The 24,184-nt window shown below is 40.0% G+C and overlaps 4 protein-coding genes across 4 annotated transcripts; 1 reads left to right on the top strand and 3 right to left on the bottom strand.

The window, feature by feature from the left end:
* Positions 1-12,014: 12,014 nt before the first annotated feature.
* Positions 12,015-13,269, bottom strand: LOC105213491 (putative gustatory receptor 59d). Its single transcript, XM_011186366.1, has 2 exons — positions 12,283-13,269; positions 12,015-12,188 (listed from the first exon to the last, which is right to left on the bottom strand). The coding sequence occupies exons 1-2, from the start codon at positions 13,267-13,269 to the stop codon at positions 12,015-12,017; spliced, it is 1,161 nt and encodes a 386-aa protein (XP_011184668.1).
* Positions 13,270-14,005: 736 nt separating this feature from the next.
* LOC105213492 (putative gustatory receptor 59b) lies at positions 14,006-15,028 on the bottom strand. The gene has a single exon (XM_011186367.2). The coding sequence runs from the start codon at positions 15,026-15,028 to the stop codon at positions 14,006-14,008; it is 1,023 nt and encodes a 340-aa protein (XP_011184669.2).
* A 160-nt stretch (positions 15,029-15,188) lies between these two features.
* Positions 15,189-16,991, bottom strand: LOC105213493 (putative gustatory receptor 22c). The gene is made up of 2 exons (XM_011186368.3): positions 15,942-16,991; positions 15,189-15,805 (listed from the first exon to the last, which is right to left on the bottom strand). Exons 1-2 carry the CDS (start codon positions 16,989-16,991, stop codon positions 15,575-15,577), a joined length of 1,281 nt encoding a protein of 426 aa, XP_011184670.2. The 3' UTR covers positions 15,189-15,574.
* A 2,902-nt stretch (positions 16,992-19,893) lies between these two features.
* On the top strand, positions 19,894-21,042 carry LOC105213495 (putative gustatory receptor 36c). The gene is made up of 2 exons (XM_054235076.1): positions 19,894-20,867; positions 20,994-21,042. The coding sequence occupies exons 1-2, from the start codon at positions 19,894-19,896 to the stop codon at positions 21,040-21,042; spliced, it is 1,023 nt and encodes a 340-aa protein (XP_054091051.1).
* The last annotated feature ends 3,142 nt before the right edge of the window (positions 21,043-24,184 follow it).

The following is a 24,184-nucleotide window of genomic DNA, read 5'->3' as shown; positions in this document are numbered from 1 at the left end:
GTCTGTTTAATAAGAAAAATACGAAGAAGTCCAAGGAAATCAAAGCAGTGAAAAATCGCCAATATAAATATTTTTTGCGAAACTATTTGTTTGAAAATTGGCAAAGTTTTTCAGCCTGCAGTTCTTAGTAATTGCATACTGCTATGAAGTAAAGGAAACAAAGAAACCTATAGCCCCTCTGTGCAGTTTCCATGTCCACCATTAGCTTCTTGCATTTCACTACCTCAGCTGTTTTTTTCCACTTAGAGTTGTTGTTTTCTGTAAGATGAATTGACTTTAACAAGTATTTCTTTTGGGGCAGCGCGAAAGTTCGATTAAACTTTCCTTCTAAAAAAATTAACAAAGTAAACAATTTATTTTATCGCAGTTCATTGCGTTTACCTAAAGGATAACTTTATCTGGTTCTGCGTTGTTGTTGTGATTTACTTCATTATTGGGAGGAAAAGGTGCTCAAGCTCTATTTGTTTAACATAGTTAGTTTGAAGTAGTAAAATATGATTTTATTTGAAATTAATACAAAAAGGTTGCTGAACTACAAATAATGAAGTGAACAATCTGGAAACAAGCAATGAATCTCAGCATACATATTTTCATTTCATTTTAATTGAAAGTTGCCGACGGACTTTTCATAATCTCGCTGTTTCGTAATTACTGTATTTTTCGTTAATTGTTTTTTCTTACAGCGTGTAATGTCTTTACTGCCGCACAGCTTCCAAGACTCTGTTGTAAAATTCCTCCCTATGCCTCAAAAGTGTCTAGTTTTTACAAGCGAATGAATTGTGGGCACTGTAGATCTGCGCATGCGCTGACATTTGTTCGAGAGGAGTGAGCGCCATTGAAGACAAAAATCAGAACAAATCTCCATTCATTCTTTGCGGTAGGCAAAAAACAGTGGCAGCTACATATAAGAAGACCACCTGTTGACTCGGCATTTCATTCATGAAAACAAAACCGGCACATTTTTGTAATCGACCTCAGGCAAAGCAGACGGCGTATTAGTGTTAAGTTCATGGCGAAGGCGTTTAATTTGGATTTCATAACATTTTTCTTCGAATATACGCTCAATTTGTTATCATCTTAGCATATTTGAAGCCTTAATATTAGAAGCGGAAGCGATATTACCTCAAGTTTCTTAGACTTTTGTCTAGCGATTAAAAATGAAGAACGGCTCAAGCGTATAGGGTACCTCTTTACTCAACATTAGAAACTTTCAATTCAAGAAAATCAAGCAAGAATAACTTGTGTGTAGAAGATAGCAATATTCCGAGCAGAACTTCAAGTTGTCCACATTTGGGTGCAATGCTATATTAATTAAATATTAAATTGTTTGCTGCAAAGTTACGTCAATGCCTTCAGAACACTTTTCCACAGACGCAACATTCAGGTGAGTAAGACATGCGACAACCAATCTGAAGTAGACCGCGCAATGTTTCTAAATATTTCTCTTAATTAAAAGTGTAAATGTGTTCGAGTATATGTATAGGTAACTATCGCACGTCCTTTGTCAGTAACATGGTCGCGCTTCGCCTCCTGTTTTGGTAAGTATTTCGATGTTGGAGGATGGAGATCGCCTTAGAACAACATGTCATAGAATACATGAAAGCTTTCTTAATATACTAGAAATATGTATGCTCGATATAGAATTGGCTACTGTTAGGCGACTTTATTGATGTGATTTGATTTGAAACATATTCCTGCGGAGTGGCAGTACGCACCTGCACCGTAACATTAAACTATGGCGACCCAAAATCCGTTCTTATATTAGATACCTTAAAAAATCACTTTTATGCTTTTCTTCTTACTTTGCACTCTGCAGTTGGTGCATTCTCATTACGCTTTACATTGGTGGTTGCCTTTGACCGCTTTAATGAATCAACAACAGAGAGCTGAGCATAATCAGCGCAACATGTGGACTTAAAGCGTCTAAGCAACTAAACTTAATACTTAAAGACTGACTGTAGTTGCTTGCAGTTAGAGAAATTGAATTTGAAAGTCAATGAGCACAACAGCAAAAGCGTGAATATAAACAAACACCTTTTCCTTTGGTACGACACATGTGTATGCCATTATTAAGCATATTAAGTGTAACTGCATGCGCATAACCTTAAAAATTAATTGATATGTGTGCTTGTGCTTGCGACCCAGCGACTACTGCTTTCATTAGTGAGCTCAAGTGGTTGTGTGCGCGCAAGGCAGCCGCAACCAACTTTCCTTTATGAGTTCGTTTACATACACTTGAACGATAATTTTTATTAGGATTTTGACTTCACCGATTTCATGCTGTAATGGCGGTTGCCGAGCACGTGATGCGCCTTTGCGAATGTCTTTCAGTAATGTCTCAACTTTTCGCCTTTTTCTCAAGTCTCAGTTACCTCTTTAAAACCGAAAACGAAATTTAAGCTGTCTCCACTGTCTCCGCTTCAACGCGCACACTCACAGCTTTAAATGTATAAAGAAAGGAAAAATTGGTGATTTCGGCTGGCAGAAACTGATGGATGGACCAGAGAGGAAATAATTTTCTTTTCGCATAATTTATTTGTAATTTGTCCTCTTCCGATTTCTGCTTAATACGAGTAGTTGTTGTTTTTGCCATTTTTTACTTTTACTTTTACATTTACTGCAAAAACGTGTTTAATGTGCGAAAACCTTGCTTCTTCGCTGCGAAAGCAAAAAGGAGGCTGAGACGGAAAGTAACTGAAGGGGCACAGAGAACTTCGGCAGCGACAGTTGAGTTTTGCGTCAATTTGACACGTCTGTTTCAACACACATACACACACACACATTTTGATTGAGTGGCGATGTGTCCAGCACGGCGCTACAGCTGTTCGTCACCCATCACCCGTCACCCGGGATCTGTGCGCGTGTTGGAATAAATTTGAGGAAAAGAGTTTGTTTCAACCGTAAAAATATACAAATTTATTTATGGAAGGGTATTTGCTGGTGAAAGTTTTTTAAAATGGGATTTTGCTCAACGCGCTTCAGCTGCCACATTTAAATATTCATTTGAAATTCAGCAGGCAGTAAATTTGCTTTAAGTTTCACTTGTGTCTTACTTTGTATGATGTTCCATTAAGGCACTAGTTTGTTAAAAACTCTTAAACAATATCACTTCACTGGACCTCATACTTAAGAACTTACGCAAGGACATGTGGGGACGAAATCGGACTACAGCCGCTATTCTAAATTATGTCAGAAAATTCGTAATAATATTTGGCTTTTTTCCAGGTCCAGACCTACATACTTCTGGCAAGAGGTGATTTCTCTCTATGTCACATCTACACTCAGGAACTCAGCCACTCACACACACTCGTTTAATTTAGCTAATTTCACCATTTTTTACAGCAAACAGAGTACATTAAGCCTAAATTCGTTTGCTATTGTATTTAGTTACCTTCACAATTCACGCATGTGTGTGAGCGTATTTTAGTGTTGCGTACAAATACTGCATTGTGTACGAATATTTATGCGAAATTTAGGCAATAAAAAATCACTGAAGCGTATTCGGTTGGAAAATGCATTTGAGCGCAAGAATTCGGGCGCTCCCTTTAAAGCATATTTGACTAAAGACTTTAGAATGTAGAGAGAAAGCAGCAATCGATACTTATGTGGGTGAAAAACATAGGTAAAATAGAGGTGGACGCAAAATTGTTGGCTTTCTCAAATATAAGTACAGATTTTGATAGTTTCGTAAGGTAAGACTCTCACTCAAACTCACTCAAACTGTGAGTATTTCTTTGTGAGAGCTTTTAATCTACATTTTCAACCTTTGAAATATGATTTCTATTACTTTCTCTGAATATATGTGAATATGTATAAGAATGTATTGGAATGCTGCAGTTGAAGTTCAATGCTCATCCGGGCGTATGAGCAGCATTTTAATTGCTTCAGAATTGCATAGACTTTCTAATAAAATTCAAAAGAAACAACAAAAAATACGTCTAAAGGTTGCATGTAGCAAACTTACTTAAATTGAATTTGCTTATTTCGTTTTGTTATAATTGATTGCGGTAATTGGAGAACCCACTCAAGCATAAACTATATAATTGTTTGCTAAAATGTATTCATAGAAAATACAATATTGTATTACATTAAACTTCTCTAGTTTTCACTCAATTGCGGTGGAAATATCGAAATCAATTCACTTTGTCTCCTTTTTGATTTTAAAAGTAAATAATTCAATTTATATTATTTATTTTTATTATTTTTTAATTTTTAATATATTTTTGGCTTGGACATCAGGAATTATGCTATGCGACCCATAATAGTGTATGCTTTTGTGTGTGAGAACCGGTATGAGCACCGGTAAGATGTGAGTTGGCTGAAGTTGCGCCTTGATTTATTGCAATTGATTTTGTCATGTGGAGCGGAACAGTAGTCCAGCCGAAGGTTTGTTACATTTGAGTTGCAACTAATCTTATGGGTCAAACCGCACCGCACATCGTACGAATTAGGTGAACACAGTTGTGATGTGAGGTAGCCAAGCAGAACTGGTGCAAATAAATAAGCCTTTAATGGGTAGCTGCTTAGCGCAAAGGGACCAAGCGGAGCGAGGTAGCGCGAAAGACGCATGAAAGGTTCGCTAACAGACTTATTTGGCGTTGAACGTATGTCTTTGCTTGACCTTTCACTAGTTTTGTGTGCGATCTAAGTGAGTGCGTGTTATGTACATACATAGTAAGCGCGTACAGAAGGATGTTGACGTGCGTGCGAATTCTTCTAAGGAAACCATTGCTGGAGACAGGGAATGCAAACAGCTCTCCACTCTTGTTGGATGTGGTATTTTATGAGCTGCCGCACGGCAATAAAAAATCACTGCCACACTGTTGGCGAAATTGGAAAGAGGCGTGGCGGTCACAGCTCGCGCTAGTTGTACTTATTTTTACAGCAACATTCATATATTTCTCGGCGCAAGTACCTCTGCATTTGCGCTCACATATGTTTGGCAATTTGTTTTCGTTGTGACCAATGTAATTTTACGATGCATGTGTGCTTCTACAACTGTGTATCCACCATATTATGGTTTGTAACTCGCTTTTTGAGCAGCAGCACCAAGAGCACTCTAGGTAATGGAAGTTGACCAACTAATCGCACTTAGAGCAAATCGCAGCGTGAATTCAAATGCGCCTTGGAGTTAGCTGTAAAATTAGTCAAATAATTTTATTTTTTTTAATTTCTTTTTTTTACGATACTTTCGTCGTCTGTTATTCAAATCAGAATAAATTTAGCGACAAGGGAAAAGGTTTGATTTAAAGCGTATTAATTAACACTAGAGTGTATTAAGTGACTTATTTTTATATTTTTGTATTTGAGTTATGTACCAACCTTACCCTCCAACTGTATTATGTACATTAGAAGTCCTATTCGTACATTTTAAATTAATTGCTCAATTGTGTGTATAAAAATTAAATTCGAAAAGCAAATTCACAAACATGAAGAGTTTGTGCCAAAACACATGAGCTCAATTGGTTCGGCGGCAAATTGAAAAGTTTTTAACTCATCACAAAAACTTCTGCGGCTTCGTGCTTCGTCTACTTTTGCGATTGCAATGCGAAAGCGAAATAAAGCCAAAAAGCATAATTGCGATAAATTGAAAAACTTTTGAAGCTACCTTTGCGGCATTTCATGGCAGCACGGAGCGAAAGCAAAAAGTTGGTTAATTATACAAATGTTATTTACTTTGCTCTTAAATATGTTTATGTTTAGGCATTCATGCAGGTGCACATACACCAATCTGGCGCTCTGGCGCATTTAATATGTTTTCATTGAGCAAAAGTGCTGTTCGCAATGCGCCGAAAATGCCATATTTTGCTACTCCTGTTACGCATTTCATTTGTTTGAATTAATAACTGATTTAATATGCGGCAACTTTGATTTTATTTCATCAGCCCTCGTAACAAGTATTAATTACTCACTTCAATTGAAAAAGTGTAATACAATTTTAGATATTAATGATGTGTCTATTCCTAACGTTTATTATATTTTCAAGAATTATAATTTTGAATTACATTGAGTTGAATTGATTCAGATCAATTTATTTATTTATAAAGGTACAAATAACGAAATTGCTGAATTGTCATTGAAAATTATTCAAAAGCAAATATATCTTAATTAAATCAAGCAAGTAACACTCAATTATTTACTCATTCATGTCATTAGAATTTCAAGATTTCTCCAAAAAGAAACAAAACAACAAATTTCAGCTTGCTTTTCTGGTACTTGAGGGAAATTTGTTTCTGGGGTTGCATAGAATTCCGAAGTATGAATTGATTTCGTGATTAATAACGGTAATTAAATCATTAAAGCAATTCGAAGTCACATTTGCATTAAATAATTAGCGAAACACAAACAAATGCAACAAATAAAGCACTCGAGTATCGAGTGGGCCGTTTCTCCAACAAACATACCTAAATAGATGTATGTATGTATGTAAACACCAAAGGGAACTTAGGAGACATTATAAATAGAAATAGAGAGTCACTAAATTTGCAATGAAGATACTTTAACTAAACCAAAGAATATGAAAACAAGACATTCGAATTTTTTCGTAAGCATTTCTTTGCTCATCCAAGTCACACGGGTCTTTAAGTATAAATTTAAATGTTGTTTTTTCCTCAACACACACTCGTATATAATTGCAATATCGGAATTGTGAATTAAAAAATTATGTATGAATATTTATAGAGATCCGAAATAAACACGAAAATATTTACTTCTCAAAATCTTGTTAACTCAATTACCATAACGGAATTGCATTTTTATTTTCCGCCACGGACTTACACACTCCGTGAAATGCGCAATATTTTGTGTCCTACCAAACAAGTGGTTGTTGGCTGTTTTCACTCGTTGTATCCATTTCGTATTTCTGTTTTTTATTATTCATGCGCAACAGTGAAAATATTGATATTAGGGTGGGGCGTGAACTCAAGCAATGGTAACTAAGGGTTTTAGTTCGTTCGACTGGCTGATAGCTCAGCGAACTCGGCATTTTTGAATGGAATTGAGGAACCACATTAATTATAATTCGCTTTAAATTATTTCCGAATTAATAATTCATCCTTTTGTGAGAATAACAAATGGAAAACTCATAGATCTCATTCCAATGTGAATAAATGTGAGGTCTGATCATACATCCAAACCAATATGATGTAGTTGAACTGCAACGATGCTCTGCATTTTTATCTCGGAGTTTCCCGTTGCCGTAGCAATTATATTTAACACGCATTAATGTCGATTAATTGGCTTTTCGTATGAAACGCAATTATAACCTCAACAAGGACTATCGGAGCTGGCGATCTCACACTCTCAACCACCTCTGGGCTTTATTGCACAATTTTTAATCGGTTGATGAAATCGAAAATGCAATTCGCTTCACATTCAGCCGAGTAAGCAGCTTTATGTATTGTATTTCGAACACGAAAAGTTATTATTACTGTCGGCCGTTAGCAAGGCATTCGCGAATTCTTTATGCAATGCATCGATTAAAAGGACGGACCGATTGGTGGCTTGCGAAACGCTATAACAGCCATATCCATATCCATGGCAATGCGCGTGAATAATCGCCAGCGACCGTCAATTTAATTGCACAATATGATAATATTTAAACACACACTCGTTTTCCACTTTAATTATTACTTCGTGGCACACAGCGATTGTCAGCATGCCGTTATGTGAAAATGATTATCGACTCGAATGCCACTCCAGCACCGCTGTTGTGCTGTGAATCGGCAACAACACATAATTTCATTGCAACTGTCAGACTATTTGTAAAGGCACCCAGCGGAGCGACAGCAGTCACACTGTAACCTCATAGAACAAGCCAAGTCCACGGGTTATAATCGTATCACAGCATGAAGCAGAGACAGCGCTCAGTGATGCGTCTACGCATCATTGGATACTTCAACGTACTAGCGATATTCTTGGGTCTCACGCGTTTTCGCATCGATACCAAGACACGGCGTGTGATCCATTCCCGGCTCGTTGCAATCTACGTGATTTCTGTAAATATTGCCTTTTTGATTGCCATGCCTTTCTTCTACGTCGGTGAGGCTATCAATGCTTCATTGCTATTCGACACAAATTTGCTTTTTCTCACCGAAACGGTAAATATGCTCATTAATTTCGCAGCCTCGGTAATATCGGTGCTTTTGCGTGCTCAAAGGGAGGCCATACATTTGGAAATCACCGAAACGGTCATTGCGCTCGACCGACGCCACTTTCGGCATATGCGTGGTGGAAAAAAGCCAATGACTAACTATTCGGCGCGGCTGCTGTACTTCAAGATGTTTACACTATGCCTGCAGATCATTGTGCCATTTTATGATTGGATGATAGTCAACGATGAGCTGGAAGTTTATGAGTTTCTGCAGACATTCTACTTTGACTACACGCAAAGCATATTGGCGATGGCCATATTCATGTACTTCTACGGGATGTGGGTGCTGCATAGGCGCTTCTGTTTGCTCAACTCGAATGTGCTTGAGTTGTTGCGGCAGCTGCAGCGGATGCCAATTGGGAGTGAGGGAACTCTGGCCCGCAGCTCAATGCAGCAGCAGCGGCGCTTTGTTGTCAAAGCTACCGTCGCTTTGCTTGAGATATCGCAAATACATGCTCTCCTAAACCGAATGCTGTCTCATCTAAATAGAGATTACAAAGTGCCGATTTTGGCTGTGCTACTGAAGAATGTGATTGAGTGCATTTCGTTTGGCTTTTACTTCACTTCGGAACTGGAATGGGAGTTTGATGTGGCCACTGTATTGTTCTTATCATATGCGCTCATATTGTTCGTCGATCTGAATATGGTGTACTACATTTCGGATATGACTATGGACGCGCACAATCAAATGTCAATAATAATGCGACGATTCCAATTATTGCCCTCTCTGGGCGACGATTTCGACCAACAGGTGAGTGAGGTCCACTGACTGGAGGAATAAGTTAACTGTGTATATTTCTAGTGTGAACTCTTCGTCATGCAGCTGAAGCGTCAGCAAATGGACAACAAATTCGCTGGCATGTTTGAGTTGAATCGCCAGAGAGCGCTGGCGTTGTGGGCCTTCTCGTTGACCCAGATAATCGTATTGGTGCAATTCGATGTTGGTTCGCGGTTAAAACCATCGGCGGAAAATGTGCTCTTGAACAAATTGGATAAGTTATTTCGTGTTGATGAGGACCGACTATGAAAATTACGTCACTTTAACACTTTATCTTTATTCACATACTTCAAGTTTCGAAAAGAAATAAATACGAGCGAGTCTTAAAATGGTACGAAATGATGTTATTTATTTAAAGAAATGTAGGAAATGGTGATACCTGGAGTGTAACAAAAAAGTAATGCTGCTAATGGTTGGTTGGAGCTAATGCTGTAAGAAAATGAAGGCAATTAGGCACTCGTCATTAGTACTTTTTATAAGGTAGTTTACCACCAATTCTTTAATCGCTGTCCCAGAAACCAAATATAATTTGTGTTTATAAATCATTTATGCACAAAGGAAGTCAAACTGAGGAGTTTACTAAATCTCTCCAGCACAATGCTTTTACTATCATTCAGCCTACGAAACTCGTAATCGAATTGCACCAAAATCAGAATATGCCTAAGGGAATATTCCAACATGGCCAGTGAAGTCCGTAGTCTGAGTGAGAACATACTGGCGATGCTGATATTTTCGTTTCGAAGCTTCAACTGCAAGGCGAAGAGCTCACACTGTAAGAATAGATAATATTGAGACAATGTAAAGTTTCTAATAGATGCCTCAAGTCTTACCTTCTGTTCAAATTCCTCATAAGGAAGTGATAATGTTTGAAACTGTTTCAGATCTTGTGCTGCTGTACGATGGGCGTTCGTTGTTGCCTCCGCCATCCAGTATAACAAAGTTCCATCCATAAACACGACCAAAGTGAATGCGCAGCCCAAAATCGTGGTGGGGACATCAAAGTGAAAATCTAGATATCCCTTGTTCAACAAGACACCATAGTAACCAAAAGAGATGCCATTTATCAACTGAGTAAGAAGTCCAGCCAAAATTTGGACGTTGAAACCAGCAGTGAGTCGCGTAGTCAATGTGCTGAGCCGTGCATGTATTTTCGAGATTTCAGACAATTCGTTGACACCAAATGCCTCTAACTGTTGTATTTCCACTGCGTGCTCACGGAGCTCTTGCGACTGCTGTAGCGTGCGGAGCAAATTTACCAACTTGGTATTGAGTAATGAGAACCGTCTCCGCAGAAGCCACATGAAACAAAAGTATATGAAGAGCGTAGCGTAGAGCAAGTTGTACACATAGCCATAGTATAAGGCCAAAAGCAAACTGCTCCAGCTATCTTCGCGCGAATACTGAATGGAGCCATAAAAGGGAGCGATTGCATGCAGCGAAAAAGACACCGTCTTAAAGTAGAGGAAATAGTCCTGACCCCGTTCTTCTTTGTTATAGTCGATAGACATTTTGTTGTAGTATTCTTTGTCGATTTGAAAAATCTCTTGCGCTATGCGTGCATAGTGAGCCTCATGCTTCCGTCGGAGCAACACTGACGTAGCCACTGCTGAAAATGTGATGATCATACCCACACAATCGGTGAAGTTGGTCAGACTGTGCTCGGCACCATTGTTCATTGTGCGCACCTGGTGCACGTATACTAGCGGCATGAGTAGCAGCGTCATCATATTCGCAAAAACAACATAAAAGCGAATATAGAGTGGCTGATCTAAGCGTTTCTTTTTAAAATTGAGCTTGAAGCTTGTGATGCCAAGGAATACGGCGACAATATTCATATAACTTAAAATTCCTTTAAGCACCTTTGTGCGCTTAGCGGTCCGCATTCCAGCAGCTTCGTTAACTAAACACTAAACTAGAATAAATATGGCGAAAATGCATTGCAGTCGAGCCGATTTAATATTCAGCGCTAATAAATGTAAGCATTACCACATCGCATGATTTCTAAATTATCTGAAAATAAATAAAATTAATCTAATTAAGGGCAACTGTTGCGTTGTAGTTTATTGTCCATACACATTAAAGTTACATTAAAATTTTATTGCACACCTTCTCGGGTCGAAGTGCAATGGTTGCAGTCGTGGCACAGTAGTCACTGTGCAGCATATTTTTATTCTTATTGACCGAATCCAACCGCGGAGCCAGGTTTCAGTTGAAGGCTGTGCGAAAGCAATTTATAAAGCAAAGAAAAGAAACACTTGGAATTCGAGTACAGCTTAACGGTCTTCGTCACCAATATTTCTCCGCGCATTTCGATGAAATAATTGGTTTTGTGGTAATTGAGTTCGAATCCTTTCGACTGGAGCTCTGCGTGGACCATGCGACAATTATGAGATATGATGTTGTAACAGAGTAATGCGATATGCAGAGATCAGCAGAAAAAACATATAACACACTGTAAGGTACTGCAGAAAAATTTATCGAGTCGGAAATCGACGGAATTACTCCGCAATTGGCGTTCGCAAGAATCTTTGACGTCTACGACATCTACAGTGGTTTGCAATATCACCAATATTCTAATGGTTAAACAATTGGTTATGAAATGGTCAACCAATGAGCAGGTCGCGAATCGGTGCGTTGACTTTATCCACATATATTGGACGCTAAAATAAATCAGAAATCAGTTTAGCTGTGAGAGTAAAATCTTCTATATATATAAAAACTGCTCGTTCACCGCTATGTTCAAGCACATTGTGTTTAAAAAAGGACTGCACTGGTGTGTCAATTGTAAAACTCAGATGGCAGATTGTGTAATTGAAGGCACCAACGATTTTTGGTAATTATCTAAACTGGCATGCGAGCTGAATTAAGATCAATGCAATTTAATTAAGTGCTTGTAAAAATTCGACTTCTATTTGTGTGTGGGTCTGGGTACTACGAACAAAACACTGTTAGGAAATGTGAACTCAATCAAATGATTGGACAAATTGTTGGAGTTGGAGATGCACCCTTTATTAATACACTTATGACACATCAAATAAGAAAACACAACATTAATACAGCAATAAATATAGAGTTCATAAATTTTTAATTTTCGTGTCGTTTTTCTGGGTCCACTATGTAATCGAATTGTATTAAAATCAGAGCATGCATAACGGCGTTGCGTAGGACAGCGAGTGTGGCGCGGTGATTCAGATTGAACATGCCATAAATATTGATGGTGAATCTGGACAGCGCGACATTCAAAGAGAAATTGGTGCACTGCAAATAAAAGACAATATCAATTGGACCAAAAAAAACTTATAAAGCCAATATCCAATAATGCACTTGCCATTTGCTCGTACTCAGCGCATACGTGCAGTCGGTGCTGGTGACGCTTGAGCAGCGACAGCGCCTCGCTGTGGCGTGCAACAAGAATTTCGCAGCAGTGATTGGTTAAAAATACATCAAATGATTTAAGGGCGAACAGCAAGAAGGACGTAATGATATACAACTGTTTGGTCGACCATTTCGCCAAATTCATGAAGGCCAGATAAAAGGTGACCGTGCTGCTGAGGAAGAAGATCAGTAGCATCGCGGTGATGTGAGAGCGGTATAAATTATTCGTTTGCACCACAATCGTCTGCAGTTGTTCGTGTACATCCAGTAGCCGTCGAAGCTCCGACAGCCACGCGTCCGTTATCTGCACTGACGAGTCATGTGGGGCCGCGTTGAGCCACCGCAAGCGCCGTTGCAAATAAATATTTAACACGTCATAGCGCCTGACAATGTGCAACAGTGTGAGGAAGTAGGTCAGCGTAATCGAGTACAGGGTATTCCATATTATGAAAAAGTATACATTCAGCAGATAATCATCCCACGTCAGCGAACGCTTCTCCAGTATGGTTACGCAACCCAACACGAGCGTAATATTCTGAAAGAAAAGCGTGAAGAGTTTGAGGTAGAAAAGCCTGTCATAACTGAGTTTCGGCGCTTCCAGCCACTTCTCAAAATAAATCCATTCCAAGCGCAGTAGCCGCTGCGCAATGCCATAATATCGCTGATCATGGTGGTGGCGCATGGTGAGTGTGTAGAGAATGACGAAGCTCTGCATCACAACATTGAACCGACCGGCTATCACCAGCAACGGTTTCTCTATGAAGGCGTCTAAGTATACCATGCCATTCCTGCAGTAAAAGGGTAAAGTCAGCAGCAACACTCCATTTGTAAAGAAACAGTAGCAGCGCAGCCAACGTGGCGTTAACAAACGCTTGCGGCGGAAGTCGAAGTACAACGAGGAAAAACCGATGGCCAATAGATAATAGTACCACATATGGAATATGAACACCTTAAGACCGGCCATATTCGCGGGTATAAAAGCCAAGACGCAGCCGAGCGCTTTGGCGTCGAAGCAGTGACTGGCTGGCTATCGAACAGTGAAGTCTGCGCTTGGCTGTGCCATTGACTGTTTGACTGTGTCATTTATCGTCAATCAACTCAAACTTAATAATGCAATTGTGCACTTTGTTAAATGCTATCTTGCAAAGATGCATTTGGATCTGTTTGCTTGGCAAATGGAAGGGTACAAGTACCCAAACAACAATGATCGGCCGGGTTCGTTGACTGCGGGATTTCAAGCCCTTCACTTCCTCTTCATTCTTTAATGGTGCCTTTAAGCTTAGACAAAATGGGCCGAGAATTCACTGTGCCGTCTAAAAGGATAGTGGTCACCATCGTAATAGAAGATTCACCGATAATTCAATAATAAAATTCAAAATTAGTCATGTTTTCTTATGGACTCTTCAAGGAGCAAGAAGATATTCAGCAATCGTAGTTAAACACTTTCACCTTAAAAAAATATATTGAAGTGATTCTTGCATATCAATTAAAGTTTTTATTCACGTTGAAAATCAGATGAAACTGAACAAGGGTGAGGCAATCGTAGGCGACTCTTTGCATGACATGAACCCATCTCTGCTTGTTTATGGTAATCATGCCGCACAAGTCTAAACGAAAGTCTCTATTGAGGTTGCGTAGTAAACATTTTTCCACCTGTAAACTCAAATGTCAATAAATCGGATATTATGCGAATGCTAGCATCAACTCACCGTTTCTTCGAGGGCCTTGCAGTGCGAGTCCAATGCATAAATATTGTCCAATTGATGCACACACGCATAGTAAGCCCTTACAGTTATGTCACATATCAAGAAATTCAGGTACACGTCCAATACCATAGCGAAGAAATAAACAGTGCCAACAACTAAGAAATAAAGCTCAGCTCTGTGGTCGAAGGTGAAGATGAAGCCATAGTAGAGTTGCCGCACGACCGAAGTAATCTCATCAAAGAACAATGCCAGTGCCAAAAAGCGATAGTTCTGCGTCACCAACCGCGCCAGTTCCGACAGCTGCCAGTGCGCCTCCAATATGCGCTGGACTTCCGCGGCCAACATGTTCAGACGCCAGCGCTTGCCCGTCCGTACGCTCTCACTCATCTCCAGCAACAAATTTCGTATGCGCCATTGCACGTACTTCAGACTACAACAAATGGACCACAAGAACCAAAAGAAGTTGAATATCGTCAGATGCAGTATGGCCGTCGTTTGCAGTACCATCAATAAGAGATACAAATTCGACCAAGTGAACTCAAACCCCCTGATTTGTAGAAAGATCACCGCCGTTAGAAGAATTAGCATGCTCATATTTATATATTTGGCATAGAAGAGTCGATTCATGCGCCGTTCGATGAGAGCCACACGCGGCAGCTGACCCAGGTAAGTCTCACGCAAACAGCGGTACTTACGCAGCACTTCATAGTTGACCAAGTCGATTTTTCCACGCTTCAATATGGTGTAGAGCACCACCAAGGTGCGCACACTGTATGTTAGGTAATTCGTGTAGGTCATCGTGGGATTCCACTGTATCGCAGAGGTGCGCTCCATGGCGTCCCTGAAGATAAAAGGCAGCGACAGAACCGTGCACAGATTTCCCACCAGAGCCAACACCCGCATCCACAGCCGTTGCTTGTAAGTGGCCGTGGTGGCGTTGTAGTTGAACGAAGTCATGCCCAGCGAAATGGCGACGTAGTTGTAAAAGCGCTGGTAGCAGGCACTATGCATATTCATCTTGACGAGCGAACTGGGTCCTGTGTGTGATTCCGAGGAAAACTGTACCACTGTCTAACGTTATGTGCGGCGTGCGCGTTGGATGGCGAGTGATTGTTAATGACTGAGACCTCGCACTCAGGCGAAGTGTTCATAATGACACAGTTATTAACGAGGTGGTGGCGTGCGATTGACGCGATAAGATTTTAAGTGCCATCTGCTGATATGTGACGACCGACCAAATAGGCCTTAATTATTGAATACTCGTGGCATACAAGCTTTCTCTGACGCAGAAACGCAGCGAGTTTCTACCTGTTGGTAACATGGATTGGCGGCATGCTGTTATTATACCAGCATAAATAAATTTAATATGGGAAACGAGCAAAACGTGTTGCTTTTTTAATTCATTTCAAATTAAGAATACTTTACTAGAAAAAATGTGACTAATATTTTGTGTCGATAAGTAAGTAACTTCAATTGCTGGTTAAATATAATACTATTCAAAATACTTAAAAGAGTTCGACAAACTGGACTTTCAACAGGCATCTTATGGACGTATCACTGCGCTCATAGCTCCAAATAATCATCACCGAATTGTAGCATGTGGTTAATATGGTCCAGCACGCCGTTCGCGCGATTCGATTGCTTTCGCGCTTCATAATCAAACTGCACCAAGATGACTATGTGGCGCACGCTGAAGGCCCAAAGAGCCAACGAAGTCTGCCGATTTAGAGAAAACATGCCGGCGATGTTGATATTCATTTGTTGTTGTTTCAATTGTAGAGCAAAATGTTCGCACTGCAAATATGGTGTACATCAAATTATATTGAATAAAAGGAGAACCAACTAAATATTCAAGCATTTTAAATTTTTCTAGTAAGAGTGCCGTTTGTGTACCCTATACTCATATTTATATATTTGAAATTTCGACTACCTGGCGCTCAAAAGCGGCACTCATCAGCGGCAACTCTTGGAAGCGTCGCAGTATTTGTCCGGTGTCTTGGCAGGCACTCGTTATGGCATCTGCACCCCAGTACAACAAATTGATGTCTATGAAGACAATCACACTAGCACCCAGCGACGCTATAATGGACGGCACATTCTGCGGCCTGCTAATCTGGCTATTGAACGACACCACCCAATAGTATCCGTACGCAATGTTGCAGGACAGATATGTTAGTAACACCACGATGACCTGCCAACGGTAGACGGAGTTCAGGCGCAACAACATTGCAATGAGCCGCGCCTGCACGCCGGTAATTTCACTGAGCTCCTCCTCTGCCAATGCACTCAACTGCTGTAAGGTGGAGCTGTCTGGCGGCAGCATGCCAGCGGCGCTCTTATGTAACTTCTGCAGACTGTGCAGCAGCTCCTTCAGGTGGGCATTCAGGCGCCACACGCGCTTCTGCACCTGCCACAACATGTAGAAGAACAAGAACAACACCGCGTGCAAAATGCTCTCGATGAGACTGGTGTACAATGCCAGCATCCAGACGTAAATGTCCACCCGTATCGCCTGATACAATATGCCAGTGATGGGTACGAACTGCTCCAGGCAGACGGTGATCATTTTGATGAATATCACCACGTTGGCGTGTTTCTCGATGCGCGCATTCGTAGTCAGTTTATTGAAGTATGATCGGTCGAGTTTGAAAATATCCCGTGATATCTCCTTGTAGATGCGCTCGCGGCGAAAGCGACTCAACACCGAAAACACAACAACTGTGTAGACGATGAACAAGTTCACCAAGTCGGTGAAAGCAAGTAAATTATTTTTGAAATTCACAGTTATATATTTAATGGATAGCGCGTGAGCGATCGGCAGCAGAAATACTGTGATAATATTGGCAATCACAACATAGCAATTGATCAGCCGCGATTCGTATATCTTCTGGGAACTATAATCAATACGTAGACTGGTGAATCCGACAAAAATTGCGGTATAATTCATGAACTCCAAGCAGCGTGATACAAGTTTAGACATCGCTTTACAAATTATTAGGATGAAGTGTATCGATTGAATGCCGTTAGCGACTGTTTCCGTTCTTGTGCAATTGTGCGACCGACCCCAGCGAAGCACCAGTGCGTACAGTAAAACGATTGCAATCGTAACGCATCCCTAAGGCACTCAATTACATCAATTAAATACTTGTAAAACACCTATTGGCTAAAATGAGGCCTCATTGCTCAATTATGCCATATTCGAATACTGTAATACATACGGGGGCGGACAGAAAAGTGCTTACCAAAGAGAAACGAAAATTTTGAAAAAAAAATTAACTTAATGTTTCAAAAAAGGATGCTTCTGTCTCGATTCACTTGGCCCAACGACAGCTTAACAGCTTTGAGAATTCCTTGGTCTTTGGTATTTATCAGGGGATCCATGTTTTGTGGACAGTTTTCGAAACCGACGAAAATCCTTCGGATTACGCTTAAAAGTCTACTCGCAGTTATATTGCACACCTTCAATCAGGGTCTGCCAATACGATTTGTGGGACCACCGTCACGTTGTCCAACATTATTCATCTAAAACCGACCAAGGTGAAACGACACCAGTAGCTATATATAGAAGTTAAAGCTCTTGATCAAATTGCACGAAACTACAAATTTCATCGGGTGGTAAGGGTAAGTACTTTTTGGACCGCCCTCGTATGTAATGCATATGTACCCGTAAGAGCTTGAAATGTGTGTTGGGTTTCAGGGTTGCCAGCTAGTTTATTCCAAAAAAAAAGAAGAGTTTTAGAATAAATGTTATAACTGTTTAACTCAAACTCTACTAAGCCGAATCATATCAACAAAAGTCTCAATTGTGATACTGGAGATTGCGCTAGATAAACGCGTCTCAAAATCGAACTGCACCAGAATGATTGTGTGCCGCAAGGTAAAGGCAGCCATTGCCAACGATGTCTGCCGATTCAGCGAAAACATGCCACCTATGCGGATATCTGTTTCCTGTTGCAAGAGTTGCAAGGCAAACTGTTCGCACTGAAAATTAAGATAATTGAAAAAGTGTGAGGAATATATTTATCTAGTGCACTTAGTATACCTGCCGCTCGAGCTTTTGGTTGGTGAGTGGCAAAGTCCCATAACTTTGCAGTATGTGTCTGGTGTCTTGAAAAGCATGTGTGGTGTATTGCGAGATCCAGTACAGCAAATTGATGTCCATAAACGCGAAAATTGTGCTAAGCAAATTCGCCAACCACAGGAATATGTTTCTCGCCGATGCTGCCTTGCCGTCCAGCGCCAGATAAATAAAATAACAGAACGTCACGTTGTTGATTATGTAGCTCAGTAGAACAGCGATGACTTGGCACTTGAAGGTGTCGTTAAGACGCACCAGCAATTTGGTCAGCCGTACATGCACCTTCGCCAGTTCTCCCAAATCTCTAGCAGCAATCGTAGCGAATCGTTGTAGTGCTGCATAATTATGTTTCTGCCGACCTTTACTACTCCTATGCATTCGCTCCAAGTACCTCCGCAAGTTATCCAGTTTCGCATTCAGCACGCATACTCGACTCCGTATCTCCAACATTTGAAGAAGATACAAACACAAAACGCCATGGGCCATGACCACAATAAAGCTGAAGTAAAATGATAGTGTTAAGATCTCCATATCGATTTTTATCGCTGACAGCATTATGCTAACAATAGGCCATATCGCTTGGAATAATATTGTGAACATTTTCAGCAGAAACATGCGATTCGTACGTCTTAGTATTTCCACGCGCGTAGATTGTGCACGAAAGTATGCTCTATCTATAGCAAATATCTCCTTCAATATTCCAATGCAAGCCATTTCTCGACGATGACGTGACAATATGCTGTAAGCTATGGCGATAAAAAGTATTGCCATATTCAGCACATCGGTTAAAATCAACAAGTTGTTTTTGAAGTTCGCAGTTGTGTATGCCAACAGATAGCAGAAGAGAAAGGGCAATGAAACTGCAGTTCCAATATTCACGAACCAAACGTAGAAAGTAATTAAACGCGAACTCTTAATCGTCTGCCTATGCATATCTACGTGAAATCTGGTAACACCGAAAATTATTCCCAGAATGTTGGCCGAGTTTTGTAGCCAACGATTTACTGCAATTACTCTTTTCTGACGGTCTTCCATTTTTATTATAAGTCCTTAATTTTGAGCGACAACACACGTTAGCCCTGTCCGACATTCACTTTACATCTAACACATTCGGTTAGGTGTCAAAGTCTGAATAGCTGAGCAAACAGAATTCATTTTGGCGCTTTACTTATACACTGAGAAAAAATCTGTATTTTTTTCGAAAATACGTTATTTAGTTCGAAGCCCTGCTGCTGATCCCAATGTTTATCCGAAGATTTATTATTGCTATTGGGTATATTAGCTGTGAGGCGCGACTAGTTTTGAGAGTAATTATCCAACTTTTAAAATGTCAAATCATTTCTACAATATCCTTTATTAAAACACTTGAGTCAGAAATGTAATTCTTGCAATCTATAATTGGATTAAATAATGTGGTCACAAGTTAGATCCAGAAATAGTTAAATAGTTTCCTCACATAAAATGTGAATATTTCACAGTTAGTGAGTTAGTTGGAACTTTTGGTTGTAAGAGGTAGAGGTAATTTATTCCAAATATCTCGCAAGCTCAAAAAGCACCATACCTCTGTTTGCGTTCTTTCGGATTTCCTCTCAATCAATAATAATTTTCCAATATGAATGTAGCCATACACACACACATGCACATTTTTGTAGGCCTTGTTTCAGGTAGATATTAATTAATGTTGATAAGAAAGCCCTGATGCCATCTTCGGTTGCCGTTGCGATACTCATCAGCAGTATGGCAAACCAAGTCGCTTTTGGGCTAACTCAACAATACGGCTACGTCGCAGTGTTAGTCAGTAAAAATGCCTCTGGTTTTACAGTACTTTTACCGCTTCACATATTACTATTCGCTGGCATTCGGTTTGCTTCGGTTCGAGTATGACTTCCACAGAGGTAACGTACGACCTACATTCCGCGTCGCGCTGTACGCTTTGCTGTCCAACCTGTTGATAGTGTCATTGTTGCCGCAGCAGTTTAAGCTCGACATTGTGGGCATTGCGCACAACTCCAAGGCGCGTGATCTCTTTCAGTTCCTCTACGTGTCGTTGTCCTTGGCTCGGTCGGTCGCGTGCGTGCTCATTTTAGCGCTTTATTGGTGGCGGCGTCACGATGTAATCGCGCTCATCATAGACTTTCAGCGTCTGGTTCGTGTACGAGCCGGTCATTTTCCACACTCGACAGTGTCGGTGCGGCGCTTTCGCTATGCTTTATTGCGGAAGCTTTTGTTTATTTGCGCCACCGATATGCTGCGTTTCCTGATGGCATGGCACTCAGGCAAATGGCGGGACCAACAGAGCATTATACTGATGACCATTTACTTCGCTCTACTTAGTCAAGTGGTGAATCACTTCTTTTTCGGCATGTGTGTTTTGAATTTCTACCTGGAAGCACTCAATGAAGAACTCCAGAGCATTGTGGATGCTGTCGCGTTGTTGGCGGCACAACGGCGTCTGTGGCCGCACAATTTTCCACGACGCTGCGCACGGCTTATCAATCAATTCAATGAATTGATGGCGACCCGACAGAAGCTGTTGTGCTTTGCCGATCGGCTGACCGTAGTATTGGGGGCGCAGTCGGGCTGTGTGATATTCGTGTTTTATTTGTATAATGTCAGCATGGTATATTTGCTATATTCCCTAACAAAACCGCACGAGGCTGTGCTACTGGACATGCCGCCGTGGGCCATTACATGCTTTCTGATTGTTACAGCGATCTACTGTGCCGATACTTTGGAGGTGCTCTTCGCCTTTCAACGCCTGCAGAAGAATTTTGCGAGGTGCATACCCATAATGGAAACTCTCTCCGAACTGTGGCAACTGAATAGATGCTGGGAGCGAAGTGTAAATACATACATATGGAAATATTTTTATGTAACATTGTTTAAAACGAAATTGAATTGCAGGTCGAGCAGTTTTACCTCCAAGAAGCTTGTCACTCATATCAGCCGATGATCATGGGTTTATTTCCACTCGGCAGTCAAACTTTATTATCGCAGATCAATTCGACGATTTTAAGGTCAATAATTATAGTGCAGTATGATTATAAAAATTTTTAGAAAAATTGGTAAAAAAAAATTAAATTATTTAAATATTTACCGTTAGCAGTAGTTATCTAATATGCAGTTCACAATTTTTAACAGCAATAAATAAATAGTTGATTCAAAATCCATTCATTTCATTATGAGCGACATTTCTGTTGAAAAGCTCCATAAATCTTTTCGTAGCTTTAAAGCCATAAAGCTTTCTAACTTAACCAGTATCAATGCAAAGAGTTATTGCATTTCTGTAAAAGCTCCTTTCTTAGAAGCTTACAAAATCTTTACAGAAAGCTTCATGGCTCGTCGAGCTTTATGTTAAAGGTGTTCATTTTATAAATGTGCATAGTTGTACACTTTAACTAATTTTTCTTGTAAACCATAAACTATTCATGAAATAAAAAATCCATTACTGATATTCATAAAAGTCGTTGCAATGAAATCTAACCACATCTAGGTATTTTAGAACGTCTACCAACCATTAAGACGTTTGTTGTAATTTGTTGTAATACGGACATTGTCACAGCTATCTCAACCAACTAAGATTCATACAGAATATGATGACTATTCAAATTGGGCAGCCGAAGATTAGATAAGTTATATCTTCAAAGTTAGTGACACCGCAACTTCAGCTATTCTTGGCAGATATTTAGACTATTTAGATTTTTTTCCACATTATTGGTAATAGTAAAATGAGGAGATGTCCAATCAGAAGAAATTTTTACTGTCGAGGTTACAATGCCAAAGAAAGTATACCACAACTACCGTTACACAACAATTGAGTGCTATAACGCTACTATTGACAATCATAGCCAAGTGCAAAGCATTCAATTATGGCCGCTTGGCTTGCGTTGCATGCAACATGTGCGGCGGAAAATTGCAAAGCATTTATTCAATCGAATGCAAATATGGGTCAGCAGACGATAATCTGGGTGTATCTTAGAGTTACTTAAACAATGCAATCAGCCGCCAAGAATTTGCATATGTCGTGGCTCGAGGTAAATGACTGGGTGCAGTCCGCAGGCCACATGCCACAGGTCACATGTAGAATGTGGCAAACTTAGAAATTATTTCAGCGATAGCGTGGCTTCGACAAATTGCGCGGTTCTGAAAATGTTTCATTTTGTGCAAACATTTCGAGAATACTCGCTGCCGTGGGACAGGAAAGCGGATGCACAATTCACAATTTCTGCACCGAGGGGAAATAGTTCACATTATTGCACATACTGAGATAGAGGGTGTTGTCAAAGGTGCAGCGGATAATTACGGCAAATTAACGGACATTGGTTCGATGAAAGTGCTTTGCTTGGCTTTATTGGCAAATGTGAAGGTGTAGCGCACTTACGATTATTAAAGGAGTAAATAAAGCTGTGCAATGAAGACTCCTCAAACACTGTGCCCTGATACAGCTTATTGAACACACCCTTCAATATACGGGTCTTGGCGTTTATTTAAATAATTTTATGTGGTTCTCTTCTTTCAACTCATTTCTGAAGTAAGTATAAAATAATTTGTGTAATTACTCAATCAAGAGTTCAATTGACTAAAATTAAAAAATAATAAAAATGATGTAAAACTGGGGCATTTTTGGCTCAGGAGTGTTATTGGTAGATCAAAAGCAAAAACTAGCTATCACGTGTTAAAAGCCGACAAGGGAGTTCTGAAAAAACAGCAATTCAACTCAAGTTAATGAAGCACTAAGTCCATTAAGTTGACGCACCCGCACATTTTTGCTTCTATTCATCATACTGATTTTTCAATTCAACAATGGCGAAAAGTATGCTGGTCTGCACGCACCAAATACAATAATTCGGCTGAGCACTTACTCATTTCCCCTATCTCACTATCCAGCTGCGTAAGTCGCCTGTCTCGCATATGACTCAAAGCCTTGACCTGCTTTCATTTCAGTCCACCGGCACCCAATTTTCGCTTGTACTATGCTTTGAACAAAGCGTCGGGAGGACATTTAAAGCTTTAACTCAAGATTCGTATTGCGGAAATGGCACAAACCAACAAAGAACAAAAAACAAAAATATAACAAATCAAAATTTAGTGAATTGAGCAAATGAATAAAAATGTCGGTGACGTCGGTCGTTAGTTAATCGGTTGACTGTTGTTAGTTAAATGATTCGGCTTACCTTGAAATTTTGCGTGCAACTCTGACCAAGCTAATAGCGTACCTTGTAGGAAATCAAATAAAACCAAAGACTGCGTGACAATTTATTTGATAAATAAAATCGAAACGTTGAAAATGTCTCTGAAACAAAACAGAGCTTAGCCTTGTGAGGTGTAATATGAATCTATCAAAAATAATTTTGGAAAAAGTTGCCCAAAATAACTGTCTCAAAAATAGTGATATACATATTTAGCCGTAGGCTTAAGGCCCCCGAAAAGCTTTGTAGATAATGGCAGATTGGATTGTGAAGAGTTTTCTTACATTTCAATATTACAATGCATATTTTTATACACAAACAAAAGCAATCTTTATGTTCCTTCAATTCATATTGAAGTCAGAAATATTCGTGTTTGAAAACCTCGCGTATATTTTCCGACCGACCATTTCGCAGTTGAATATGAATTGGCATTGTATTACAAAAGCTGGGATTTTGCTGACTCTTCGACTGTTTTGTTGTATAATCTGGCAAGTTAATAACAATAACGGTAATTATTAACACCACCGAAAATGTGTCTTACAATTCATTAACTTCTCGTCGTGTGCGTTTTCAACATATTTTCTTTTTACTCCATTCGTGTGGTGTTTGCGAGGAGGGATTTCCACAATCACAGTACTTTTTCATATTTGTATGACTTGAGAAGCACGCGGTTTACCTTGGCACATTGCTGACTCCACATACAACCCCGTCCCAACTCCCACACGCTTATCCACAATTTTGCTGATGTCCATTTTTCATTTCGTACTCCCTCCCGCGCTCTCTGACTAACGGTTAGCTAACAGCCGTTATGTGATGTGTGGTATTCATTGGCGACAAACTGGGTAATATACCAATTTTCCAGCTGACTGCATTAACTTCCTAGACGGCCACTCAAAATACCCGGTA

Source organism: Zeugodacus cucurbitae, chromosome 6, assembly GCF_028554725.1.
Source record: "Zeugodacus cucurbitae isolate PBARC_wt_2022May chromosome 6, idZeuCucr1.2, whole genome shotgun sequence".
Lineage (NCBI taxonomy): Eukaryota > Metazoa > Arthropoda > Insecta > Diptera > Tephritidae > Zeugodacus > Zeugodacus cucurbitae.
Note: the sequence above shows the minus strand (reverse complement) of the source record. Positions and strands in the feature narration are given on the sequence as shown.

Bases quoted from the DNA above. Each gene is read 5' to 3' on its own strand.
- LOC105213491 (XM_011186366.1), bottom strand. From the start codon at position 13,269: ATGGCCGGTCTTAAGGTGTTCATATTCCATATGTGGTACTATTATCTA. The intron at 12,189-12,282 runs GTATGCGCTGAG...TTTTATTTGCAG, and splicing joins GTCACCAGCACCGACTGCAC to TGCACCAATTTCTCTTTGAA.
- LOC105213492 (XM_011186367.2), bottom strand. From the start codon at position 15,028: ATGAATATGCATAGTGCCTGCTACCAGCGCTTTTACAACTACGTCGCC.
- LOC105213493 (XM_011186368.3), bottom strand. From the start codon at position 16,991: ATGTCTAAACTTGTATCACGCTGCTTGGAGTTCATGAATTATACCGCA. The intron at 15,806-15,941 runs GTAGTCGAAATT...CCATATTTGCAG, and splicing joins GTGCCGCTTTTGAGCGCCAG to TGCGAACATTTTGCTCTACA.
- LOC105213495 (XM_054235076.1), top strand. From the start codon at position 19,894: ATGCCTCTGGTTTTACAGTACTTTTACCGCTTCACATATTACTATTCG. The intron at 20,868-20,993 runs GTGCATACCCAT...ATTGAATTGCAG, and splicing joins CTGCAGAAGAATTTTGCGAG to GTCGAGCAGTTTTACCTCCA.